The 22,931-nt window shown below is 49.1% G+C and overlaps 1 protein-coding gene across 3 annotated transcripts in view; it reads right to left on the bottom strand.

Moving 5' to 3' along the window:
• The window catches only part of LOC138638123 (probable cation-transporting ATPase 13A5), a 553,152-nt gene that overhangs the window by 124,709 nt on the left and 405,512 nt on the right, over positions 1-22,931 (bottom strand). For all 3 annotated transcript variants that reach the window (XM_069727147.1, XM_069727148.1, XM_069727150.1), the window contains 2 exons: positions 16,525-16,611; positions 410-566 (listed from right to left, as the gene is read on the bottom strand). In XM_069727147.1, the coding sequence (XP_069583248.1) occupies positions 410-566; positions 16,525-16,611 (244 nt within the window). The remainder of the gene's footprint in view (positions 1-409; positions 567-16,524; positions 16,612-22,931) is intronic.

A 22,931-nucleotide genomic window follows, 5' to 3' on the forward strand; every position in this document is an offset into this window, starting at 1 on the left:
ATTATTACATTTTATATATTTATAGTTTTCCCTATTTTCCTTGATTCTTTCATTTTAATCATGTGTTAAATGGGTGAGATCTATGATGCAAGTGTAATTAGACACAACCTGTATTTTAGCTCATTTCTTGGACTGGGTTAGTTGCTGTGAATGGTAAAGGTAAAGCTTGAATCGTATAATCAGTAAAAAGCCTGCACCTTTTCACCTTGGATTTAAAAAAAGTGTTACTAATAAAATTTGTTTTTTTAATCTTCTGGATGCTGGACTCAACTATTTACTTTTAAGAGTAGTGTATATTCTTGCATTCTACACAGGCTAAATTTCTTATATTGGTAAAAGTACATTCAATGCAGTACACAAAATGACTTAAAGATGTCAATGGCTTCAATTTTTGTTCTTGTAACAATACCTGTGTCTGGTTTACAAAACTGCTCTACCATTTCCGGAGCTCCTTTCATAAAAACGAGAAATTGATCTTCTCCCATGATCTCAACAATGACTGACATGCGCTGTAGGCTGGATGAGAAAGGAAATTGGTGCAGGATGGCAATACCTCCCACCGGAACCTGATCAATGATAATCAGTTTTGTCACTAAATATATTATTCAATAAGGTTTCACAGCTTTGTTCTATTAAGTTCATGCTTAGGCATGTAGAATAATATTGTCTACTGTGCTACTCTAACCCTTCTGTTAATGTAACAAATGCATTCAGACATTAGACCAGCCAGTTTGTACAGCGAGACATTCATTAAAACGTGTAAAATTGTGCCAAATTTTAGTAAGCAAATAAGATTGCTAACAGGCTGTGTAAATGTAAATGCAAATGTCTGAAGATGCTCCTAGTATATCATCCAGCACGAGCCACTACAATGAATTTATATTTATTTTAAAGATAACAGGTGACGTCAGAAAATACCAATAACCTGCATATATGGGGTTAATCTTCAGGTTTATAGTGTTCTGAAGCTGTGCAGCCATCACTCTGAAAGCCCAGCCAGCAAGAGAAAATTAACTTTATTTTTCTCCCACAAGTCATGGGTAGTGTTGAGCATTCTGATACCGCAAGTATCGGGTATCGGCCGATATTTGCGGTATCGGAATTCCGATACCGAATTCCGATACTTCCCGCGTATCGGATACCGGAATCGGAAGTTCCCAGAATTCAAACTGAACGCAGCAGCCAATGAGGAATGATTGGAAGTGTGGGCACATCCTGTTTAGCATGGTGGGCATGTAAGTACTGGCAAGGCTGTGATTGGCTGCTGAAATGATGTCACTCTGCACTATAAAAAACGCTGCTGCCATTTTGCACTCACTCTGCTGTGATTTCAGTTAGGGACAGGACGCTGTGTTCTAACTGAGGGCCAGTTGAGATAGCTAATTGCTTTATTTTCCTTTCCCAAGGCTAATTTAGCAAAACGCTGTGTGTTCTTCACTGTTCACCTTGCTCTTGCCTTGCAGCGCTGTTTTAACAGCGTTCTGCAAGGTCTCTGTGTGTGTGTGTGTGCAGCTCACTCTGTAGTCTGTGTGCAGCCATATACCCGGTTGTATTCAGCTCAGGGGGGGTTCACACTGCCTCACACAGTTGTCCTTTTTTGCTCATAGTGCAGCCTGCTGCACATTTTTTCTCAAATTTCCTATTAGTGTTTTTCCACCCGTCTCCAGCTAAATTGTGGAAAAACACTACATAGGATAACCTAGAGGGGGGTTTTTGGGCCTTGCAGCGCCATTTACGGCTGTCTGCACGGTCTCCGTGTGAGCCCAGCTCGCCCTGTAGTCTGTGTGCAGCCATAGCCGGTTGGATTCAGCTCAGGGTTCGTTACTGCCTCATACCTTGAGAAAAATTTTCCTTTTTTTCAAATAGTGCAGCCTGTTTAAAATTTAAAAAAAAAAATTCCTATTAGTGTTTTTCCACCCGTCTCCAGCTAAATTGTGGAAAAACACTACATAGGATAACCTAGAGGGTTTTTTTTGGGCCTTGCAGCGCCGTTTACAGCTGTCTGCACGGTCTCTGTGTGAGCGCAGCTCGCCCTGTAGTCTGTGTGCAGCCATAGCCGGTTGGATTCAGCTCAGGGTGCGTTACTGCCTCATACCTTGAAAAAAAATCTACTTTTTTTCAAATAGTGCAGCCTGTTTAAACTTTAAAAAAAAAATTTCCTATTAGTGTTTTTCCACCCGTCTCCAGCTAAATTGTGGAAAAACACTACATAGGCTAACCTAGAGGGCTTTTTTTGGGGCCTTCCAGCGCCGTTTACGGCTGTCTGCACGGTCTCTGTGTGAGCGCAGCTCGCCCTGTAGTCTGTGTGCAGCCATAGCCGGTTGGATTCAGCTCAGGGTGCGTTACTGCCTCATACCTTGAAAAAAAAATTCCTTTTTTTCAAATAGTGCAGCCTGTTTAAAATTTAAAAAAAAAATTCCCTATTAGTGTCTTTCCACCCGTCTCCAGCTAAATAGTGGAAAAACACTAAATAGGATAACCTAACATAAAGTAAAGTTCACCAAACACAACTTAACACTTGTGTAGGCCACATTTGAAAAATAATAAAATTTAGTCCACACTTTACAACATTAGTGTTTCTTACACCTGTTAGGAGGAGCATTTCAGGAATAAGCACACTAAGGCCTTAGTACTTTTCTTCTCATCTTTATCTGTCAACCAAGATGAAGAGGGCAGGGAGTAAGGCACGTGGGCGTGGGCGCGGAGCAGGGAGAGGAGCAGGGAGAGGACGTGGTGATTCTGTGCCTGCTGCGGGCGCCGGTGACTCGTCGTCACTCAGTTTCAGCAGGGAACAGTCCTTCATGCGCAGCTTTGTCGGAGAGCGCCGTGCACCGCTGCTGCGTGAAGACCAAATTGAAGCCGTTGTCGGGTGGATGGCAGCTAACGCCTCGGCGTCGACTTCAGTTAGTGCCACATCCTCTCAGGCACAGACCACTGGAGAGCAGCCATCTGTCTCTTCACCACCTGCCAAATTGGCCAGGCAGTCAGAGAGCCCAGGACAGGAGCCGTCTCTACTTCTGTTCTCTGAATCTCTTGGCTTGGAAACAGTGGGCCAGCCAAGCAGCATTGGAGAAATGGAAGAAGAGGCAGTGTGCAGTGATGCCCAACAGCTTTGTCTCTCTGACTCTGAAGAGGCGGGTGGGCCAGTGCCTTCGGTGACCACAGCGCAGTACGCATCTGATGATGAAACTCAGGTGCCGCTTTCTGGTGCGTTCTGTGCTGCCGAGACTACCCAGGAGGAGCAGTTGGTGGCAGAGGGTAGTGGAGATGATGAGGTCGTCGACCCATCGTGGCGTGAGGAACAGGAAGGTGGTGGGAGCAGCTCTGAGGAAGAGATTCCCCTTACGGGCCAAAGAGGGAGAGGGAGGGGGAAGACTGCGGAGCCTGTAGCCTCCACTTTGGCACCCGTTAGGAGCCTGTCTCTTTCCAAAGCCAAAAAGGGCGCTCCCAAGACTTGCAGTGCCTGGTCCTTTTTTGACACAGTTGCAGATGACATTTGTATTGTCAAATGCAAGCTGTGTCATCAGAAAGTAAAAAGAGGGAAAAATGTCAGCAACCTCAATACCACAAATATGTGGAAACATGTGCGGGCCAGGCACGCGGTGGAGTTACAGAAACAGACTGAAGATGTAGGCCAACCAACAGCGGCAGCTACCACCTCTTCAGCTCGTGTTGCCTCTTCCTCCAGCTCACGCACAGCTGGTTTGGCTTCCTCCCAGGATCGCCATGGAAGAACCTCTGGCACTGTTGTCCAGAGACCTTGTGTAATTCCACCCACAGCACCACCTTCCCAGTCATCCTCACACTCCCAGTCTACTCTACAGCCATCGGTAGTACAGACATGGGAGAAAAGGCGGGCATTCTCGGCCAACCACCCCCGAGCACAGGCTCTGAATGCAGGCATTGCCAAACTGTTGTCCCTGGAAATGCTCTCGTTCAGGCTGGTGGAGACTGACAGCTTCCGTGACTTGATGGCATTGGCAGTCCCACAGTACAAGGTGCCCAGCCGCTTTTACTTCAGCAGGCAAGCTGTCCCTGCCCTGCACAGGCATGTTGAGGGAAACATAAAACATGCGCTACTGAACGCCGTCAGTAGCAAGGTCCACCTCACCACCGATGCGTGGACCAGTCAGCATGGACAGGGGCGATACGTTTCCCTCACTGCCCATTGGGTTAATGTTGTTGAGCCAGGTACAGATCGTGCGAGTGGCGCAGGACGTGTCCTGCCCACTCCAAGGATTGCAGGAATCCAGTCTGTACGCATTGACTCCTCCTCTTACACAAGTTCCTCAGAATCAACTCTGCAGGAGCCGTCACAGTCCACCTCCACATGGACCCGTGAACGTTTACCTATGACCGACATGAGCACAGCCGTGGCCAAACGTCAGCAGGCCGTCTTGAAACTTGTTTCATTGGGGAATCGAAGCCACACAGCGCAGGAGCTCTGGAATGCCATCAAGCAGGAGAGCGATGTGTGGTTACTGCCAGCGAATCTCCAGCCAGGCATGGTAGTGTGTGACAATGGCCGAAATCTGGTGGCAGCTTTGGCCCTTGGCAACCTCACTCACATCCCATGTCTGGCACATGTGCTCAATTTGGTTGTGCAGAGTTTTCTGAGGGACTATCCGGATCTTGATGCCCTGCTGCACAAGGTCCGCCTAGAGTGTGCTCACTTGCGGCGTTCCAGCTTGGCCAGATCCCGCATTGCTGCTCTGCAGCGCCGATTCCGCCTTCCGGAACACCGCATCATATGTGACCTACCTACCCGGTGGAATTCCACGTTACATATGCTGGAGCGGTTGTGTGAGCAGCAGCAAGCAGTTATGGAGTACCAGCTGCATCAGGCGTAAAGAAGTCTCAGTCAGCGCCGATCAGACTTCACAACCACAGAGTGGGCCACTATGAAGGACGTCTGCCAGGTTTTGCATCCTTTTGATTATTCCACGCGGATGGCAAGTGCAGATGATGCACTAGTCAGCATGACTGTCCCGCTTATCTGCCTGCTTCAGCAAACTTTGCAAGGGTTAAGGGATGATGTTGTGGAAGAGGTGGAGGATGAGGAGTCACCTTTTCCATCAGCTTCTGGAGAGTCAGCGCCACGTGGTTCCTCACAAAGGGGTACGCAGGGGCCAATTTGTGAGGAGGATGAGGAGGAGTCAATGGAGGAGGAAGAGCTCCGTCCAGAGGAGGGAGCGACACAATTGTCCAGTGGTCAGTGTGTACAGCGAGGGTGGGGTGATGACGAGCGGGCAGAGATCATGTCTCAAGCAGGGGACAGCGTTTCTGGGCCAGTTGGCAGTCTGCAGCACATGGTGGATTTCATGCTGCAGTGCCTGAGAAACGACCGCCGCATCGACCACATTCTCAACATGCCTGATTATTGGGTGTTCACCCTCCTCGATCCTCGCTACCGGGACAACGTCCAAAACCTCATCCCAGCGTTGACCCGGGAGCGTAAATTGCGGGAGTACCACGACACACTGGTGAATTCCATCATCTTCTCCTGTCCAACTGAGAGGAGTGCTGCTAGTGCTTTACAAAGCAGCTCAGTGCGTCGAGGCAGTGGGGGAGGCTCTGCCCAAAGAGGGAGCAGAAGCAGTGCCTCTGCCCAAGGCAAGCCCAGTATGGCACAACTCTGGCACACTTTTGTGTGCCCGCCCCAAATGTCTACACCATCACCGGCGGCTCCAGTCAGCAGGAGGCAACGGTTCCGTCAGATGGTGACAGACTACATGGCTTGCCCTCTTAGTGTACTCCCAGACTTCCCCGTTCAAGTTTTGGGTCTCTAAGCTGGATACATGGCCAGAGCTAAGCCAGTATGCATTGGAGGTGCTGGCTTGCCCTGCGGCTAGTGTCTTATCGGAACGTGTCTTTAGTGCCGCAGGTGGTGTACTAACAGACCGTCGCATGCGACTATCCTCCGATAACGTTGACCGGCTTACTTTCCTGAAAATGAACCAGGCCTGGATCTCGCAGGAATTTGCCACTCCTATGCCTGATTAAGTAATTGGGTGTCATCCAGATCTCCTGATGTGTTCATCTTTCTACCACCTGAACTGCTATTCCTGGGCTCCAACACCGCCAGTTGCGGCTCAGAAGTGCAGGCTGCACAGTCAAAACATACGACCCAGTGTTATTGGGTTTCAGTAACGTCAGCTGATCCCCAGCTGTGTAGCCGGCAATGTGTCCTGCGACCGCCACGCTGGCACAACAACCTAAATGTAAGGGGACCTGTCCCCCCCCCCTCGGCGTTTGTTACTAAAAGAGCCATCTTGTGCAGCAGTAATGTTGCACAAGGAAAAGGTAGCTCTTTTATTTTAGCTCCTTGCACACGCAGAACTTAACACTTATAAAATGTGTTCACTGATACCGTTATACCGTCCCGGAGCTGGGACTTTCCTTCGTAATGTGACGCAGCACAGCCGTCATTCCTACCCCCTTGGTGCCATGCGCTGCCTCCTCAGCGTTGTTTTAAGCTGTCACGGAGCCTGCACTGTTCTGTTATCCCTTGGGCATGCCCTATTTGCGCTGCCTGTCTTCTGACATAATTTGGTGTCAGGCTGGCTGCGCCTGTGCGGCCGCGCTGCCCGAGATCCCGCCTCGCAGTGTCTTCTGATTGAGTCACACTGCGGGCCTGGGATCCATGGGAATGCGCAGTGCATATCTTCCCCTCGGGCTCTCGCTCATTTCCCTCCGCCTTCTTTAGACTGTGCGCCGTCAGCTGATCCCTAATAGCATGCCACGGCCGTGACACCGCACAGTCTGAAGAAGAGGGAAGGAGGGGAGTGAGAGTCAAGTATATGCACTGTGCATGCCCATAGATCCAAGGCCCGCAGTGGGATTACGTTAGACGAGACTGCGAGGTGGGATCTGGAGCAGCGTGGACGCACAGGCACTGACAGCCTGACACCAAATTATGTCAGAAGACAGGCAGCGCTAATTGGGCATGGCCAAGGGCTAACAGAACAGCGCAGGCTCCGTGACAGCTTAAAACAACGCTGAGGAGGCAGCGCACGGCACCAAGGGGATAGGAATGACAGCTGTGCTGTGTCCCATTACGAAGGAAATTCGCACCTCCGGGACGGTTGAACGGTATAAGGGGACACATTTTTAGTGTTTACTTCAGTGTTTGCAAGGAGCATAATTAAAAGAGCAACCTTTTCCTTTTGCATCCTTAGTGCTGCACAAGATGGCTCTTTCAGCTACAAACGTCTTGGGGGGGGGGGGGTTAAAGGTTCCCTTTCAACTTGCTCCAATCAGGCTTTGGCCTACACTCTGTTCCTCTGCTCCTCCTGCTGACCCTGGGCTCTAACACCGCCAGTTGGTGCCTGGAAGTGCTGTGTGCACAGTTAACAGTCGCTCCTCTGTTATTGGGGTTCAGTAACGTCAGCTGATCCCCAGCTGTGTGTGCGGCAATACCTCCAATCTGCTCCTCCTGCTGTCCCTGGGCTCTAACACCGCCAGTTGGTGCCTGGAAGTGCTGTGTGCACAGTTAACAGTCGCTCCTCTGTTATTGGGGTTCAGTAACGTCAGCTGATCCCCAGCTGTGTGTGCGGCAATACCTCCAATCTGCTCCTCCTGCTGTCCCTGGGCTCTAACACCGCCAGTTGGTGCCTGGAAGTGCTGTGTGCACAGTTAACAGTCGCTCCTCTGTTATTGGGGTTCAGTAACGTCAGCTGATCCCCAGCTGTGTGTGCGGCAATACCTCCAATCTGCTCCTCCTGCTGTCCCTGGGCTCTAACACCGCCAGTTGGTGCCTGGAAGTGCTGTGTGCACAGTTAACAGTCGCTCCTCTGTTATTGGGGTTCAGTAACGTCAGCTGATCCCCAGCTGTGTATCCGGCAACGTATCATGCGACCGCCACGCTGGCACAACTAAAATGTAAGGGGACCTGTCCCCCCCCTAGGCGTTTGTTACTGAAAGAGCCACCATGTGCAGCACTAATACTGCACAAGGGAAAGGTCGCTCTCGAAATTATGCTCCTTGCAAACGCTGAACTACACACTCATGTAATGTGTCCCCTCACACCGTCCAACCGTCCCGGAGGTGGGACTTTCCTTTGTAATGTGACGCAGCACAGCCGTCATTGCTACCCCCTTGCCACCGTGCGCTGGCTCCTTAGCGTTGTTTGATTCCGTCATGGACCCTGCGCTGTTATGTTATCCCTTGGCCATGCACAGTTTGCGCTGCCCGTCCTCTGACATCATTTGTTGTCATCCTGGCTGCACCTGTGCGTCCACGCTGCCCGAAATCCCACCTCGCAGTGTCGTCTAATGTGATCCCACAGTGGTCCTGGTATCCATGGCCATGCGCAGTGCATATACTAGCCTCTCACTCCCCTTCTTCACGCTTCTTCAGACTAGGCGGCGTCAGCTGATCCCTAATAGCATGCCACGACCGTGACGCCGCACAGTCTGAAGAAGCAGGAAGGAGGTGAGTGAGAGGCGATGATATGCACTGCGCATGCCCATGGATCCCTGGCCCGCAGTGGGACTACATTAGATGACACTGCAATGTTGGATCTCGGGCAGCTTGGACGCACAGGCACTGCCAGCCTGACACCTACATGATGTCAGAAGACGGGCAGCGCTAACTGTGCATGGCCAAGGGATAACATTACAGCGCGGGCTCCGTGACAGAACCAAACAACGTTGAGGAGGTGGCGCACGGCACCAAGGGGGTTGGAATGACGGCTTTGCTGTGTCACATTACAAAGGAAAGTCCCACTTCCGGGATGGTTTGACAGTGTGAGGGGACACATTATATGAGTGTGTACTTCAGCGTTTGCAAGGAGCATAATTTTCAGAGCCACCATTTGCCATGTGCAGTATTACTGCTGTACAAGATGGCTCTTTCAGCAACAAATGCCTGGGGGGGGGGGGTTAAAGGTTCCCTTTCAACTTGCTCCACTGCAGGCTTCGGCCTACACTCTGCTCCTCTTTGATTCCCTGGGTTTCAACACTGTCAGTTGCCACCTGGAAGTGTTGTCTACACAGAAAAAACACTAGCTGATGTGTCAGTGGGGTTCAGCACCGCCAGCTGTTCCCCTGCTGTGTAGTCGGCAACGTGTCCAGCACAAGCCACGCTGGCACAACAGAACAAAAGCTGCCACCAGTGCAGGCTTCGGCCTACACTCTGCTCCTCTCCTCCTCCTGCTGACCCTGGGCTTAAACACCGCTAGTTTTTGCCCGGAAGTGCTAGCTGCACAGAGAAAAACACCAGCCAATGTGTTAGTGGGGTTCAGCAACGCCAGCTGTTCCCCTGCTGTGTAGCCGGCAACGTGACCTGCAAACACTACGCAGGCACATGAACTGAAATTAAAGGGAACCTAGCCCCACCCCCCCCAGGTGTTTCTATGTATAACAGCCACCTAGTACAGCAGTACTGCTGCATTTGTACAAGGTGGCTGATTTTTTATCCTTGCCCACGTAGAATTAAACACGTAAAATATGTGTCTCATTACAGACCATTACAATGTCCCTGAGGTGTGACTTTCCTTTTTAATGACACGCACCACCCCCCTTGGTAGCGCTGCCCGTCTTCTGACATCATTGGTTGGCTGCCTGTGCCTGTGCGTCCGCCCTGCCCGACACAACCCCCCTCATTTCATATATTTTGGCTGCGAGGGTGTGATTGATGGGCATGTGCAGTGCATATGTTCGCCTGTCTTAACTCATCTCCTTCCGCCTTCTTCAGACTGTGCGGCCTCCTGGCCGTGGTAGGCGATAAGGGATCAGCTGAGGCCGCCCAGTCTGAAGCAGGTGTAAGGACATGTGTGAGCGGCAAACATATTTACTGCACAAGGCCACGAATCCCAGCCACGCAGTGTGATTTTTTTAAAACAAACTGCGGGCCTGGGATTCATATCCATTGCTAACCGCAACGGCCAACATGAAATGAGGTGAGAAGACAGGCAGCGCTCACAGCGCATGGCCAAGGGATCACAATAGCGCAGACTCCTGTACAGCTAATAACAATGCTCAGGATTCTGCGCCCAGCACCTAGGTGTAAATTTTGACACCTGTGCTGCGTCTCCTTAAAAAGACAAGTCACGGCTCCACTACTGTTAGACAGTATAATGGGCTAAATAGTGTACGTGTTTTATTCAGCGTGTGCAAGTTGCAAACTAAATAGAGCAACCTTTTACTTGTGCAGCATTAATGCTGCACAAGGTGTGGCTCTTGTACCTTGCAACACCTGAGGGGGGGTTAAAGGTTACCTTTGAAATTGGTTCAACTAGGCTTTGGCCTACACTCTGCTCCTCTCCTCCTCCTGCTGACCCTGGGCTCTAACACCGCTAGTTTTTGCCAGGAAATGCGAGCTTCACAGAGAAAAACAACAGCCAATGTGTTAGTGGGGTTCAGCACCGCCAGCTGTTCCCCTGCTGTGTAGCCGGCATCGTGTCCAGCACAAGGCACGCTGGCACAACCAACCAAAAGCTGCCACCAGTGCAGGCTTCGGCCTACACTCTGCTCCTCTCCTCCTCATGCTGACCCTGGGCTATAACACCGCCAGTTGTAGCCTGGAAGTGCTAGGTGCACAGAGAAAAACACCCGCCAATGTGTTAGTGGGGTTCAGCACCGCCAGCTGTTCCCCTGCTGTGTAGCCGGCATCGTGTCCAGCACAAGCCACGCTGGCACAACCGACCAAAAGCTGCCACCAGTGCAGGCTTCGGCCTATACTTTGCTCTTCTCCTCCTCCTGCTGACCCTGGGCTGTAACACCACCAGTTTTTGCCCGGACATGCGAGCTGCACAGAGAAAAACATCAGTCAATGTGTCAGTGGGGTTCAGCAACGCCAGCTGTTCCCCTGCTGTGTAGCTGGCAATGTGTCCTGCAAACGCCACGCAGGCACATGAACTGAAATTGAAGGAAGCCTGCCCCCCACCCCCAGGTGTTTCTATGTATAATAGCCACCTTGTACAGCAGTACTGCTGCATTTGTACAAGGTGGCTGACTTTTTCTCCTTGCCCACGTGGAACTCAACACGTACAAAATGTGTCTCATTGAGACCATTCAACTGTCCCTGAGGTGTGACTTTCCTTTCTAATGATACGCAGTACCACCCTTGGTAGCGCTGCCCGTCTTCTGACATCATTGGTTGGCTGCCTGTGCCTGTGCGTCCGCCCTGCCCAACACAACACCCCTCGTTGTCTCATATATTTTGGCTGCGAGGGTGTTATTGATGGGCATGTGCAGTGCATATGTTCGCCTGTCTTAACTCATCTCCTTCCGCCTTCTTCAGACTGTGCGGCCTCATGGCCGCGGCATGCGATAAGGGATCAGATGAGGCCGCCCAGTCTGAAGCAGGTGTAAGGACATGTGTGAGCGGCAAACATATTAACTGCACAAGGGCACGAATCCCAGCCACGCAGTGTGATTTTTTCCAAACACACTGTGGGTATGGGATTCATGTCCACCGCTAACCGCATCGGCCAACATGAAATGAGGTCAGAAGACAGGAAGCGCTCACAGCGCATGGCCAAGGGATAACAAGAGCACAGACTCCTGTACAGCAAATAACAACGCTCAGGAAGCTGCGCCCATGCACCAAGGTGTTATTTTCGACACCTGGGCTGCTTTTCTTTAAAAAGACAAGTCACGCCTCCACTACTGTTTTACAGTAGAATGGGCTAAATAGTGTACGTGTTTTATTCAGCGTGTGCAAGGAGAATAATTAAGAGAGCAACCTTTTACTTGTGCAGCATTAATGCTGCACGAGGTGTGGCTCTTGTACCTTGCAACACCTGGGGGGGGTAAAGGTTACCTTTGAAATTGGTTCAACTACGCTTCGGCTTACACTCTGCTACTCTCCTCCTCCTGCTGACCCTGGGCTCTAACACCGCCAGTTTTTGCCCGGACGTGCTAGCTGCACACAGAAAAACACCAGCCAATGTGTTAGTGGGGTTCAGCACCGCCAGCTGTTCCCCTGCTGTGTAGCCGGCATCGTGTCCAGCACAAGCCACGCTGGCACAACCAACCAAAAGCTGCCACCAGTGGAGGCTTCGGCCTACACTCTGCTCATCTCCTCCTCCTGCTGACCCTGGGCTCTAACACCGCTAGTTTTTGCCCGGAATTGCTAGCTGCACAGAGAAAAACACCAGCCAATGTGTTAGTGGGGTTCAGCACCGCCAGCTGTTCCCCAGCTGTGTAGCCGGCAACGTGACCTGCAAACGCCACGCAGGCACAGCAGAACAAAAGCTGCCACCAGTGCAGGCTTCGGCCTACACTCTGCTCCTCTCCTCCTCCTGCTGACCCTGGGCTCATAACACCGCCAGTTTTAGCCTGGAAGTGCTAGCTGCACAGAGAAAAACACCAGCCAATGTGTCAGTGGGGTTCAGCACCGCCAGCTGTTCCCCAGCTGTGTAACCGGCAACGTGACCTGCAAACGCCATGCAGGCACATGAACTGAAATTGAAGGGAGCCTGCCCCCCACCCCCAGGTGTTTCTATGTATAACAGCCACCTTGTTCAGCAGTACTGCTGCATTTGTACAAGGTGGCTGAGTTTTTCTCCTTGCCCATGTGGAACTCAACACGTACAAAATGTGTCTCATTGAGACCATTCCACTGTCCCTGAGGTGTGACTTTCCTTTCTAATGATACGCAGCACCCCCCTTGGTAGCGCTTCCCGTCTTTTGACATCATGGTTAGCTGGCTGCGCCTGTGCATCCGCCCTGCGTTAAACAACGCCCTTCGTTGTCTTATTTATTTTGTTAGCGAGGGTGTGGTTTATGGGCACGAGCAGTGCATATGTTCGCCTGTCGTCACTCATCTCCTTCCGCCTTCTTCTGACTGTGCAGCCTCATGGCCGCGGCATGCGAAAAGGGATCAGCAGAGGCCGCCCAGTCTGAAGCAGGTGTAAGGACATGTGTGAGCGTCGAAAATATTTACTGCTCAAGGCCACGAATCCCCGCACCGCAGTGTGACTTTATGAAAAGGCACTGTGGGTCTGGGATTTATGGCCATCGTTAACCGCAGCGGCCAACATGAAATGAGGTCATAAGACGGGCAGCGCTAACAGGGCATTGCCAAGGGATAACACAAGAGCGCAGACTCCTGTACAGCAAAATACAATGCTCAGGAAGCTGCGCCAAGCACAAAGGCGTTATTTGGGACACCTATGCTGCGTCTCCTTAAAAATACAAGTCACGCCTCAACTACAGTTTGACTGTAGAATGGGCTAAATTGTGTACGTGTTGCATTCAGCGTGTGCAAGTAGAAAAATTAATAGAGCAACCTTTTACTTGTGCAGCATTAATGCTGCACAAGGTGTGGCTCTTGTACTTTGTAACACCTGAGGGGGGGTTAAAGTTTACCTTTGAAATTGGTTCAACTAGGCTTCGGCCTACACTCTGCTCCTCTCCTCCTCCTGCTGCCCCTGGGCTATAACACCGCTAGTTTTTGCCCGGAAGTGCTAGCTGCACAGAGAAAAACACCAGCCAATGTGTTAGTGGGGTTCAGCACCGCCTGCTGTTCCCCCACTGTGTAGCCGGCAAAGTGTCCTGCAAACGCAACGCAGACACAAAGCTGACTCCAGTGCAGGCTTCGGCCTACACTCTGCTCCCCCTGCTTACCCTTTGCTCCAACACCGCTAGTTGGGGCTGTAGGAAGACAATCTTTGATAGGCAACGCATCCGGGTTCCAGCACCGCCAGCTGGTTCTCGGCAGTGTTTTTGTCACAGGTACTCCCTCGTGCCAAACCTGGTTCCAGCACCGTCAGCTGTTTCCGGGTAGTGTCAAGCTCACTGAGACGCCTATGCTTGCCCCGTCATGGTGCGGTCGGGTTAGCCAACTCCAGGGTGCCTCCAGTTTAGGAGCTTCCTATGTGGGCTGCGTGAACTGGTAGTCAAGGCTGGTTCCGTAGTGCCAGTAGGCCCTGCTCCCCCTGTAGGACTGTTGGGGTTCGGTAACTGCGGCTGCCTCGCGGCCTAGCTGTTCTCTCCTCTCCTGTGGGCCTTGGGGTCCACCACCTGGTTCCAGCACCGTCAGCTGGTTCCGGGCCGAGCCTTTGGCTTAGGTGCCTCCTCCTGGGTATCCGAGTTCCGCCAACGTCAGGCGGTCCTTGGTAGTGCTTTTAAACGCGGGCACCTACAGCTTACTAACCGGGTTCCAGCACCGTCAGCTGGTCCTCGGTCGTGCCATTGGCTCTTGCACACTGGGGCAACGCATCTGGGTTCCAGCACCGCCAGCTGGTTCTCGGCAGTGTTTTTGTCACAGGTACTCCCTCGTGCCAAACCTGGTTCCAGCACCGTCAGCTGTTTCCGGGTAGTGTCAAGTTCACTGAGACGCCTATGCTTTCCCCGTCGTGGTCCGGTCGTGTTAGCCAACTCCAGGGTGCCTCCAGTTTAGGAGCTTCCTATGTGGGCTGCGTGAACTGGTAGTCAAGGCTGGTTCTGTAGTGCCAGTAGGCCCAGCTCCCCCTGTAGGACTGTTGGGGTTCGGTAACTGCGGCTGCCTCGCGGCCTAGCTGTTCTCTCCTCTCCTGTGGGCCTTCGGGTCCACCACCTGGTTCCAGCACTGTCAGCTGGTTCTCGGCAGTGTCTTTTGCTCTTGTACCTTCTGCTCCCCATCCTGGTTCCAGTACCGTCAGCTGGTTCCGGGCAGAGCCTTTGGCTTAGGTGCCTCCTTCTGAGTATCCAAGTTCCACCAACGTCAGGTGGTCCTTGGTAGTGCTTTCAGGCACGGGTACCTCCTGCTTAGTAACCGGGTTCCAGTAACGTCAGCTGGTCCTCGGTAGTTCCATTGGCTCTTGGACCTTCGGCTACCCATCCGGGTTCCAGTACCGTCAGCTGGTTCTCGGCAGTGTCTTTTGCTCTTGTACCTTCTGCTCCCCATCCTGGTTCCAGTACCGTCAGCTGGTTCCGGGCAGAGCCTTTGGCTTAGGTGCCTCCTTCTGGGTATCCGAGTTCCGCCAACTTCAGGCGGTCCTTGGTAGTGCTTTTTAGCACGGGTACCTCCTGCTTAGTAACCGGGTTCCAGTAACGTCAGCTGGTCCTCGGTAGTTCCATAGGCTCTTAAACCTTTGGGTAGCCATCCGAGTTCCAGTTCCATCAGCTGGTTCTTGGCATTTTCTCAGCCTTCTTGTACCTTCTGCTACATTTCCAAGTTGAAGACCCTAACGTCGACGACCCGGAAGACCACCCCGATGACGACGACGACGGCGGAGACGACGACACTGGAGACGACGACCCTGGAGACGACGACCCTGGAGACGACGACATGGAAGACCGAGAAGCAGAAGAACAAGAGGCTGCAGAACAAAGAGCAGAAGAACATTAAGCATAAGACTTAATATCAGAGCAAAAGATATTATCTAAATTATATGCAGAAGAAGACTAAGCAGTGTATGGGGGTGAGTCCGTTCCTCCCCGTGGTGCCCCTGGATAAAGCCTGATGCTGCAGGCCAAACTGAACGCGGACAAATGTAACTTTTGTGACTGGCAGAACGGAAGGTGTAATCTTCCAACTTTTATAGATAACAACTACGGGAATGCCTGTCACAAATGAGAATATGATGAAGAAGTAGAATAGGAAGAATAATAACAGTTGAATAAAATGAATATGTAGAATAGGAAGAATAATAATAGTTGAATAAAATGAATATGAAGAATGTATTAAAAAAAAAAAGGTAAAGGATGAAGAAGAAGATGAATAAGGTGAAGAAGAAGTTGATGTCAAAGATGCTGATGATGATGAAGATGAAAATGTGGGAAAAGTAAAAAAAAAAAGAAGGGGAAGGGCGTGGAATAGTGAAACATCAATATCTGACAAAATAAAAAAAAAATTTACATAGTCAATATCTTTGTCACTCCGAACGTCTTTAAAAAAAAAAAAAACATGCTATTCTATTTGATTGGGCTAAACCTCTATGACTTTAATGTCTCCGCCACCTCCCCAAATACATCCTGCATTATTCTTAGTTGTTTTCCTTCATGTAGAATGAACCTACAAGGAAAGAAAGGGTTAATTTTAATTCCGATATTTTGGTCCCATTGAGGATCGGGTATCGGTATCGGCGATATCCGATATTTTTTGAATATCGGCCGATCCTATCCGATACCGATACTTTCCGATATCGGAAGGTATCGCTCAAAACACTAGTCATGGGCTTTCAGTCAAAGAGGTGCGGCCAGTGTGGCTTCAGTCACCCCTCAATCCATAGTGAGAGGCGGCTGAAACCATGTCCCAGCACTGACTGACAGCCAGCTCTTCATTATATCAGTGCAGAGACAGCTGTCAGTGTCGGGGTGTGATTTCAGCCATCGCTCATGATCACTGAAGCCACGTGTCTATGACTGAATGCCCAAGGCTCCCAGTAGGAATAATACTGATTACCTATTGCAATTATTAATCTTCACCATTGTTTAAATAATCTAAATAATAACTACATTTTATATAAAATCATCAACATACTATAAAACTACGTATAAGAAACAATTATATATCATACTGCTATATGTACATTTGCTAAGCTATATGCAATAGAAGAACATATTTGAACAAGGTGCGTTCTGGAGAATTTACCTTTTCAGAATCTAATCCAGGTTTAACAATTTTATGTGACTGCGAGTCCTCATCTTCTTTGGTTTTTATGTCAGCATCTTGTAAAACCTAAACATATAATCTATTAATATGTACATAGTATACACTGTGCTGACATCATCACACACTTGTTTTGCTAACCGAATTGTTTTATGAACTTTAAATAAGCACTCATAAATGTAAAAACAGAAATTATGAGACAGAAGTTTTACAAAATAGATAACTTTTTTTTACATAGCATTCAGGCATTACATTGTATGTTCCACTTTTAGGAGCAAGCAAATAAAATACGTTTTCAAAATGTATAATTGATGCAACTGATCCAGGGAGACCCCATTCATTATTGTGGGGTCAGCCTTGGTTCCATTATGTGTCCCTTTTTAGGCTACTTTCACATTTGCGTTAGAGTCCACAGCGCATAATCCTCAAATGCAGTCCCGGAAAAACGCATAGAAGCGCGTACAAAACGCAGTGGTTTTTTAGGCACATGCGTGAACGCATGCGGTTTAAAAACGCTGCGTTTCCATGCATTTTAATGTGTTTTTCATGTGTTTGCATTTTAGTGCGCATGTTGGATAATTTTACAGGAGAAAAAACTAGATAACCAGACACAGCCAATGGGACTACAGAGGGTGTGTATTATGGGATCTCTATATATAGACCCTCAGACTGCTGAAATCTTAACAGTGTGCTACTGTATCCTGTGTCATGATGGATCTTCCCATGGAAAGCTTTTACTTCAACCTGGATCTTAGCATCAAGCTTTTTATTGCCTGTGCGTTTGCTTGGGAGCAACACCGAAACCGTGAAAGACGGAGAAGGACACAGCGTAGGTGTTTTTGGCAACACCCCATTATAAAACTGCGGGAGAGCCGTGGTGCATATCACACACTGTATGGGGAGCTTAATGACAACCCAGAAAAATTCCCGGAATATACCAGGATGTCGCAAGCCTCTTTTTTGGAGTTGCTTGCTCGTGTTCAAGGAGTTATCAGGAGACAGGACACCCAGCTCCGTAGAGCGATTCCAGCAGAGGAACGTCTACCGGTTACCTTAGGGTACGTAATAATTTTAAACAAATGCCAGTCATAATTATTGTTGGTCTGACATGTATTCTTTGCATTTTTTTTTATTATTTTTTCTTCATTTTATTACAGATTTCTGGCAACCAGAGAGAGCTTGTCATCACTCCACTTCCAGTACCGGCTTGGAATTTCCACCCTGTCCGGAATAGTTTTTGACACCTGCCAGGCTTTGTGGAATGTTCTCCGTGAAGAATTTATACCCATACCCACCTAGGACATGTGGATGGAAATTGCTGATAAATTCTGGACTGTGTGGGATTTCCCCAACTGTTTGGGTGCGGTGGATGTGAAGCACATCCAGATTATCAAACCAGCCAGAATGGGATCACAGTTCTTCAACTATAAAAAATATTTTCCAGTAGTTCTCATGGCAATAGCCGATGCGGACTGTTGCTTCATTGCCGTGGACATTGGTGCTTTTGGCCATGGCAACGATTCACAGTATTTCAAAAACTCGGATATGGGCCGACGTGTTTATGGCAAAAAGTTTAATTTTCCACAGCCACGACATCTCCCCAACACTCAAGGCCCATCGATGCCATTTGTAATGGTTGGGGATGAGGCCTTTCAGATGTGCGAAAACCTACTGAAGCCATATTCCAGTCGTGACTTGAACCACACTAAAAGGATCTTTAACTACAGACTGACCAGGGCAAGAAGAACTGTAGAGTGTGCCTTTGAGATTTTAGTCTCAAAATGGCACATTCTTGCAACAGCCATAAATCTAAAAATGGAGACAGTGGATGAGGTGGTAAAAGCCTGTGTGGTTCTCCACAATTACATTCTGGCTAAGGAGCTACCCACCAATGAACAAGTTGCAAACCCTTTGCCTGATTACCGGCATCACCAGCTGCGGTCAACTGTTGAAGATGCCCACATGCAGGACCAATTTGCTGCCTTTTTTGATTCTGAGATTGGACGTGTGGCATAGCAGGACAATATTGTGTAAAATTTCCTGTTGGCTTCGGGTCTGTAATGTTTTAAATGTTAATAATGTTTTTTGTTAATAAAAAACATGTGTTATTATCTTGACCATGTCTCCTATGTATTTCCTATACAATTTGTTTTTTTGGTCTTAGGTTGTTGACGATATTGCGTCCTGACTCAATTCACCAGTAGCTATTTGACGCCGACTGAAAAGACGATGGCTGTTTGGTGCCGTCAAATTAGCAGTATTTGTTCAGTACTTAACATTAGTATTTGTAAACCTAAACCAGGAGTGGGTGATAAATGCAGAAGTGGTGCATATCTTTTTATTATACTTTTCCTCACATTGTTCCACTCCTGTTTTTGGCTTACCAATACTGATGTAAAATAGTGAGCAAATACTGACAATGTGACGGCAGCCTACACAACAGATCTATAGTCATCAAGTCAGGTGTCAGAAATAATGAATTCATGATGCACAAATAAATGCCTCATGAATTTATTATTTCTGACACATGTCCTGGTGAGTATAGATATGCCTTGTATGACCTCCATCATTCATTCACTTTCTGTGATATAGATTTTATGTACACAGAAGATAAAATGGAGGTACTACAAGGCATTTCTCAACTCACCAGGTCAGGTGTCATAAGTAATGATTTTTTGAACACATGACCTGTTGAGTATAGTTCTGCTGTGTATTCAGCTGTGTATTACCACCATTTTATCTTCAGTCTGCGACCAAAAATAACAGAGTAAACAGAAAGAAGACTTTTTGGAGAAATTACAAGTATTATTTTTTGGGGCCATCTCATATCTCTATACCAAGCACACACAAAGCTTCAGTGTTGTACTAACTAAGTACTGGAGCTAGGAGGTGGCCAAAAAAAAGTGTTCGGCGCATTTTTTTATTTGGCGCACGGTGTGTGTTGCCGGCGGCGAAATACACAATTAACCAAACCTTATTGGGGGCAAAAACATTATTATTTATTTTAACAAAACAAACCAAAAATAAATTAACTGCGCCTGCTTGGGGTGGATTGATGGAAATGGGGGGTGTGGAGCTGTGAGGGCTGGCTAACTGTGGATGACGCAGGGGTGGCTGGAGAAGGTTCAATAAAATTACTGGGGTCTGGAAATTCGGGGATTGGGCTAGACACATGAGCGGGCAGAGACACACTGGAAGGGTGAGACAAACTAGACATTACAGATACATTGGGAGGTGAGGGGAGAGGGATAGCTATCAGCTTTTTCTTTTGCCTTTCCCTTTCTTGGATCGGTGCAGCTGTCCTGGGAGCCTCGTTTGGCTCATTTGTATTGGCCTGGTGTGGTGGCCAACCTGTCACGGTCCGTGTGCCTTTGCAGCGGCATTGTTGTTGTGGTGGCGGGTAACGCCAGGGCAGGGTCCGGCAGTGGCCTTGCTGTTGTGGTGGCATGGAACGCCAGGCCAGGGTCTGGCAGCGGCATTCTTGTGGTGGTGGTAGTGAAGGCCATGCCAGTGTCCTGCGGCTACCGCATGGTGGTGGCAGTGGAGGAGGTCCAAGCAGGAGCAGCAGTTGTCATGGTGGTGGCGATGGGCTGTCCTACAGCACTCGGCATGGTGGTGGTGCTACAGTGGTGTCCGGCAGTTCTTGGAATGGAGGTGGCCGTGCAGTGGTATGCAGCAGAGGTCGGCAATAAGGTAAAGCGTGACAGTGTGGGCACAGTGGAAATGCCCCCACTGTCTGCTGAAAATACCAACTCTGCTGCATAGCCTGCACGTAAGCAGCATTGCAGGCCTGCATAACACTAATCTGGAGATGGGGAGTAAAGTGTTCCAACATGCCCTGTTCAATTTAATTAAAAAAATGATGTGCTGGCCTCTGGAGGTCAGCTTTCACTTGGGCAAGGGCTGTGGTAACCTCCTGGATATGTGTACTCATATGGCTAATGGCAGTATCCAGTCAGTCACCCATTGCCTTGAGTCCCTCGTGGAAAACCGAGCTCCAGTGCAAAAACTCGGGCATGAGTGACCTGTCCGCGGCCCTCTGCCGCTGCCGGAAGGAGCCCATAAAAAAATGGGCAGAGGCAGAGGACTGGGGAAGGGGATCACCTGATGGACCAGCTTCCTGGTCTCCAGTTAGTGTGGCAGGCCTACTTGCTGCAGCGCTGGAGGATGGCTGGGACGGGTCCGTGGCTGTCTGATGAAGGACCGCTCCAGAACCTGGGCCAACAGTGGTACTCCATGTGCTGTGAAAAAGGAGAAAAAAATTAATACCAAACATTTACAAAACGCAAACTCCTGTGGAATATAAACATACAGATTAAGGCTGAGGTCACACTAGCAGTATTTGGTCATAGTTTTACATCAGACTTTGTTAGCCAAAACCCGGAGTACAAGAGTACGAGGAAAAGTATAATCGAAACAGATGCACCTCTTCTGCATTAATCACCCACTCCTGGGTTTGGATTCCAAATACTGATGTAAAATATGAAGGAACGATGGAGGTCATACAAGGCATATCTATACTCACCGTCACCAGGACAAGTGTCAGAAATAATGAATTCAAGAGGCATTGATTTGTGCATCATGAATTCATTATTTCTGACACCTGACTTGATGACTATAGATCTGTTGTATAGGCTGCCATCACACTGTCAGTATTTGCTCACTATTTTACATCAGTATTGGTAAGCCAAAAACAGGAGTGGAACAATGTGAGGAAAACTATAATAAAAACATATGCACCACTTCTGCATTAATCACCCACTCCTGGGTTTGGATTCCAAATACTGATGTAAAATAGTGACCAAAAAATGCTAGTGTGACGGCAGCCTAATGCAATGCAAAACATCTTTTTTTTTCACCAAAAATATACTTACGTTCTATGGGCAAGGACTGGTCTCAAAAATGCAAGGATGCGGTGATATTTGTATTTTCGGATCCTTGCTCCTGAACCACTAGGAAGCCGACTCTCTTGACGCAGGTCCTTGTTGAAGCGGTCCTTCATTGAATGCTAATGTGTTTTGACTTTGAGCACTGTTGAAAAAACAAAACATAATGGTTAGACAATGTACTTTTGGCCGTGCTCACACAACTGTCTGTGATGTGAGAAACTCCTGAGAGTTTAGGTACCGTCACACTAAGCGATGCTGCAGCGATACCGACAACGATCCGGATCGCTGCAGCGTCGCTGTTTGGTCGCTGGAGAGCTGTCACACAGACAGCTCTCCAGCGACCAACGATCCCGAGGTCCCCGGTAACCAGGGTAAACATCGGGTTACTAAGCGCAGGGCCGCGCTTAGTAACCCGATGTTTACCCTGGTTACCATCCTAAAAGTAAAAAAACAAACGATACATACTTACCTACCGCTGTCTGTCCTCGGCGCTCTGCTTCTCTGGTCTGGCTGTGAGCGCCGGGCAGCCGGAAAGCAGAGCGGTGACGTCACCGCTCTGCTTTCCGGCCGCTGTGCTCACAGCCAGACCAGAGAAGCAGAGCGCCGAGGACAGACAGCGGTAGGTAAGTATGTAGTGGTTGTTTTTTTTACTTTAACGATGGTAACCAGGGTAAACATCGGGTTACTAAGCGCGGCCCTGCGCTTAGTAACCCGATGTTTACCCTGGTTACCAGCGAAGACATCGCTGAATCGGTGTCATACACGCCGATTCAGCGATGTCTACGGGGAGTCCAGCGACGAAACAAAGTTCTGGACTTTCTTCCCCGACCAGCGACAGCACAGCAGGGGCCTGATCGCTGCTGCCTGTCACACTGGATGATATCGCTAGCGAGGACGCTGCAATGTCACGGATCGCTAGCGATATCGTCTAGTGTGACGGTACCTTCACTCTCATCACAGACAGTTTTGTGAGCAAGGCCAAGGTCTCTGCTGCTTCACACTGCATTGCAATACTTATAAAATGCATTTTAGACCCGAGTCGGGGCGTTGTCCCTGCCATCCCACATCACTTTAGCCACCTCATTCCATAGGCGCCGGATCGTCACGTTGACCGAGTGCTCGGGAACCCTGGTGTCCCACAACGGGACTTGCTCATGGACCAGGGAGATGAGGTGGTCATTGTCTATGAGGTCCTCATCCCGTTCTGGAACCTAAAAAAAAGGACATTAATGTTGGAGACATTAACAGAAGGAAGAAAGAAAACAGAAGAAGAGAAATGGCATAAATATTGAAAGTAAAAAAAAAGGAGTGCAGAAGCAAAAGGGAAAGAAAGAGAAAAGTAAAGAAAGGAAGATTCAAGAATTGTAAAGTGAGGATACAATAAACAGTCAGTCACGTATACATACACGCTGCCGCCATGCCACCCGGCCGTGACCCCGCTCCTCCTGCTCAGCCTCTGCCGCAGTGGAAGAATTGCTCTAAAGAAACAAAAAACTAAAA

The sequence above is a fragment of the Ranitomeya imitator genome, chromosome 5 (assembly GCF_032444005.1).
Source record: "Ranitomeya imitator isolate aRanImi1 chromosome 5, aRanImi1.pri, whole genome shotgun sequence".
Classification (NCBI taxonomy): Eukaryota; Metazoa; Chordata; class Amphibia; order Anura; family Dendrobatidae; genus Ranitomeya; species Ranitomeya imitator.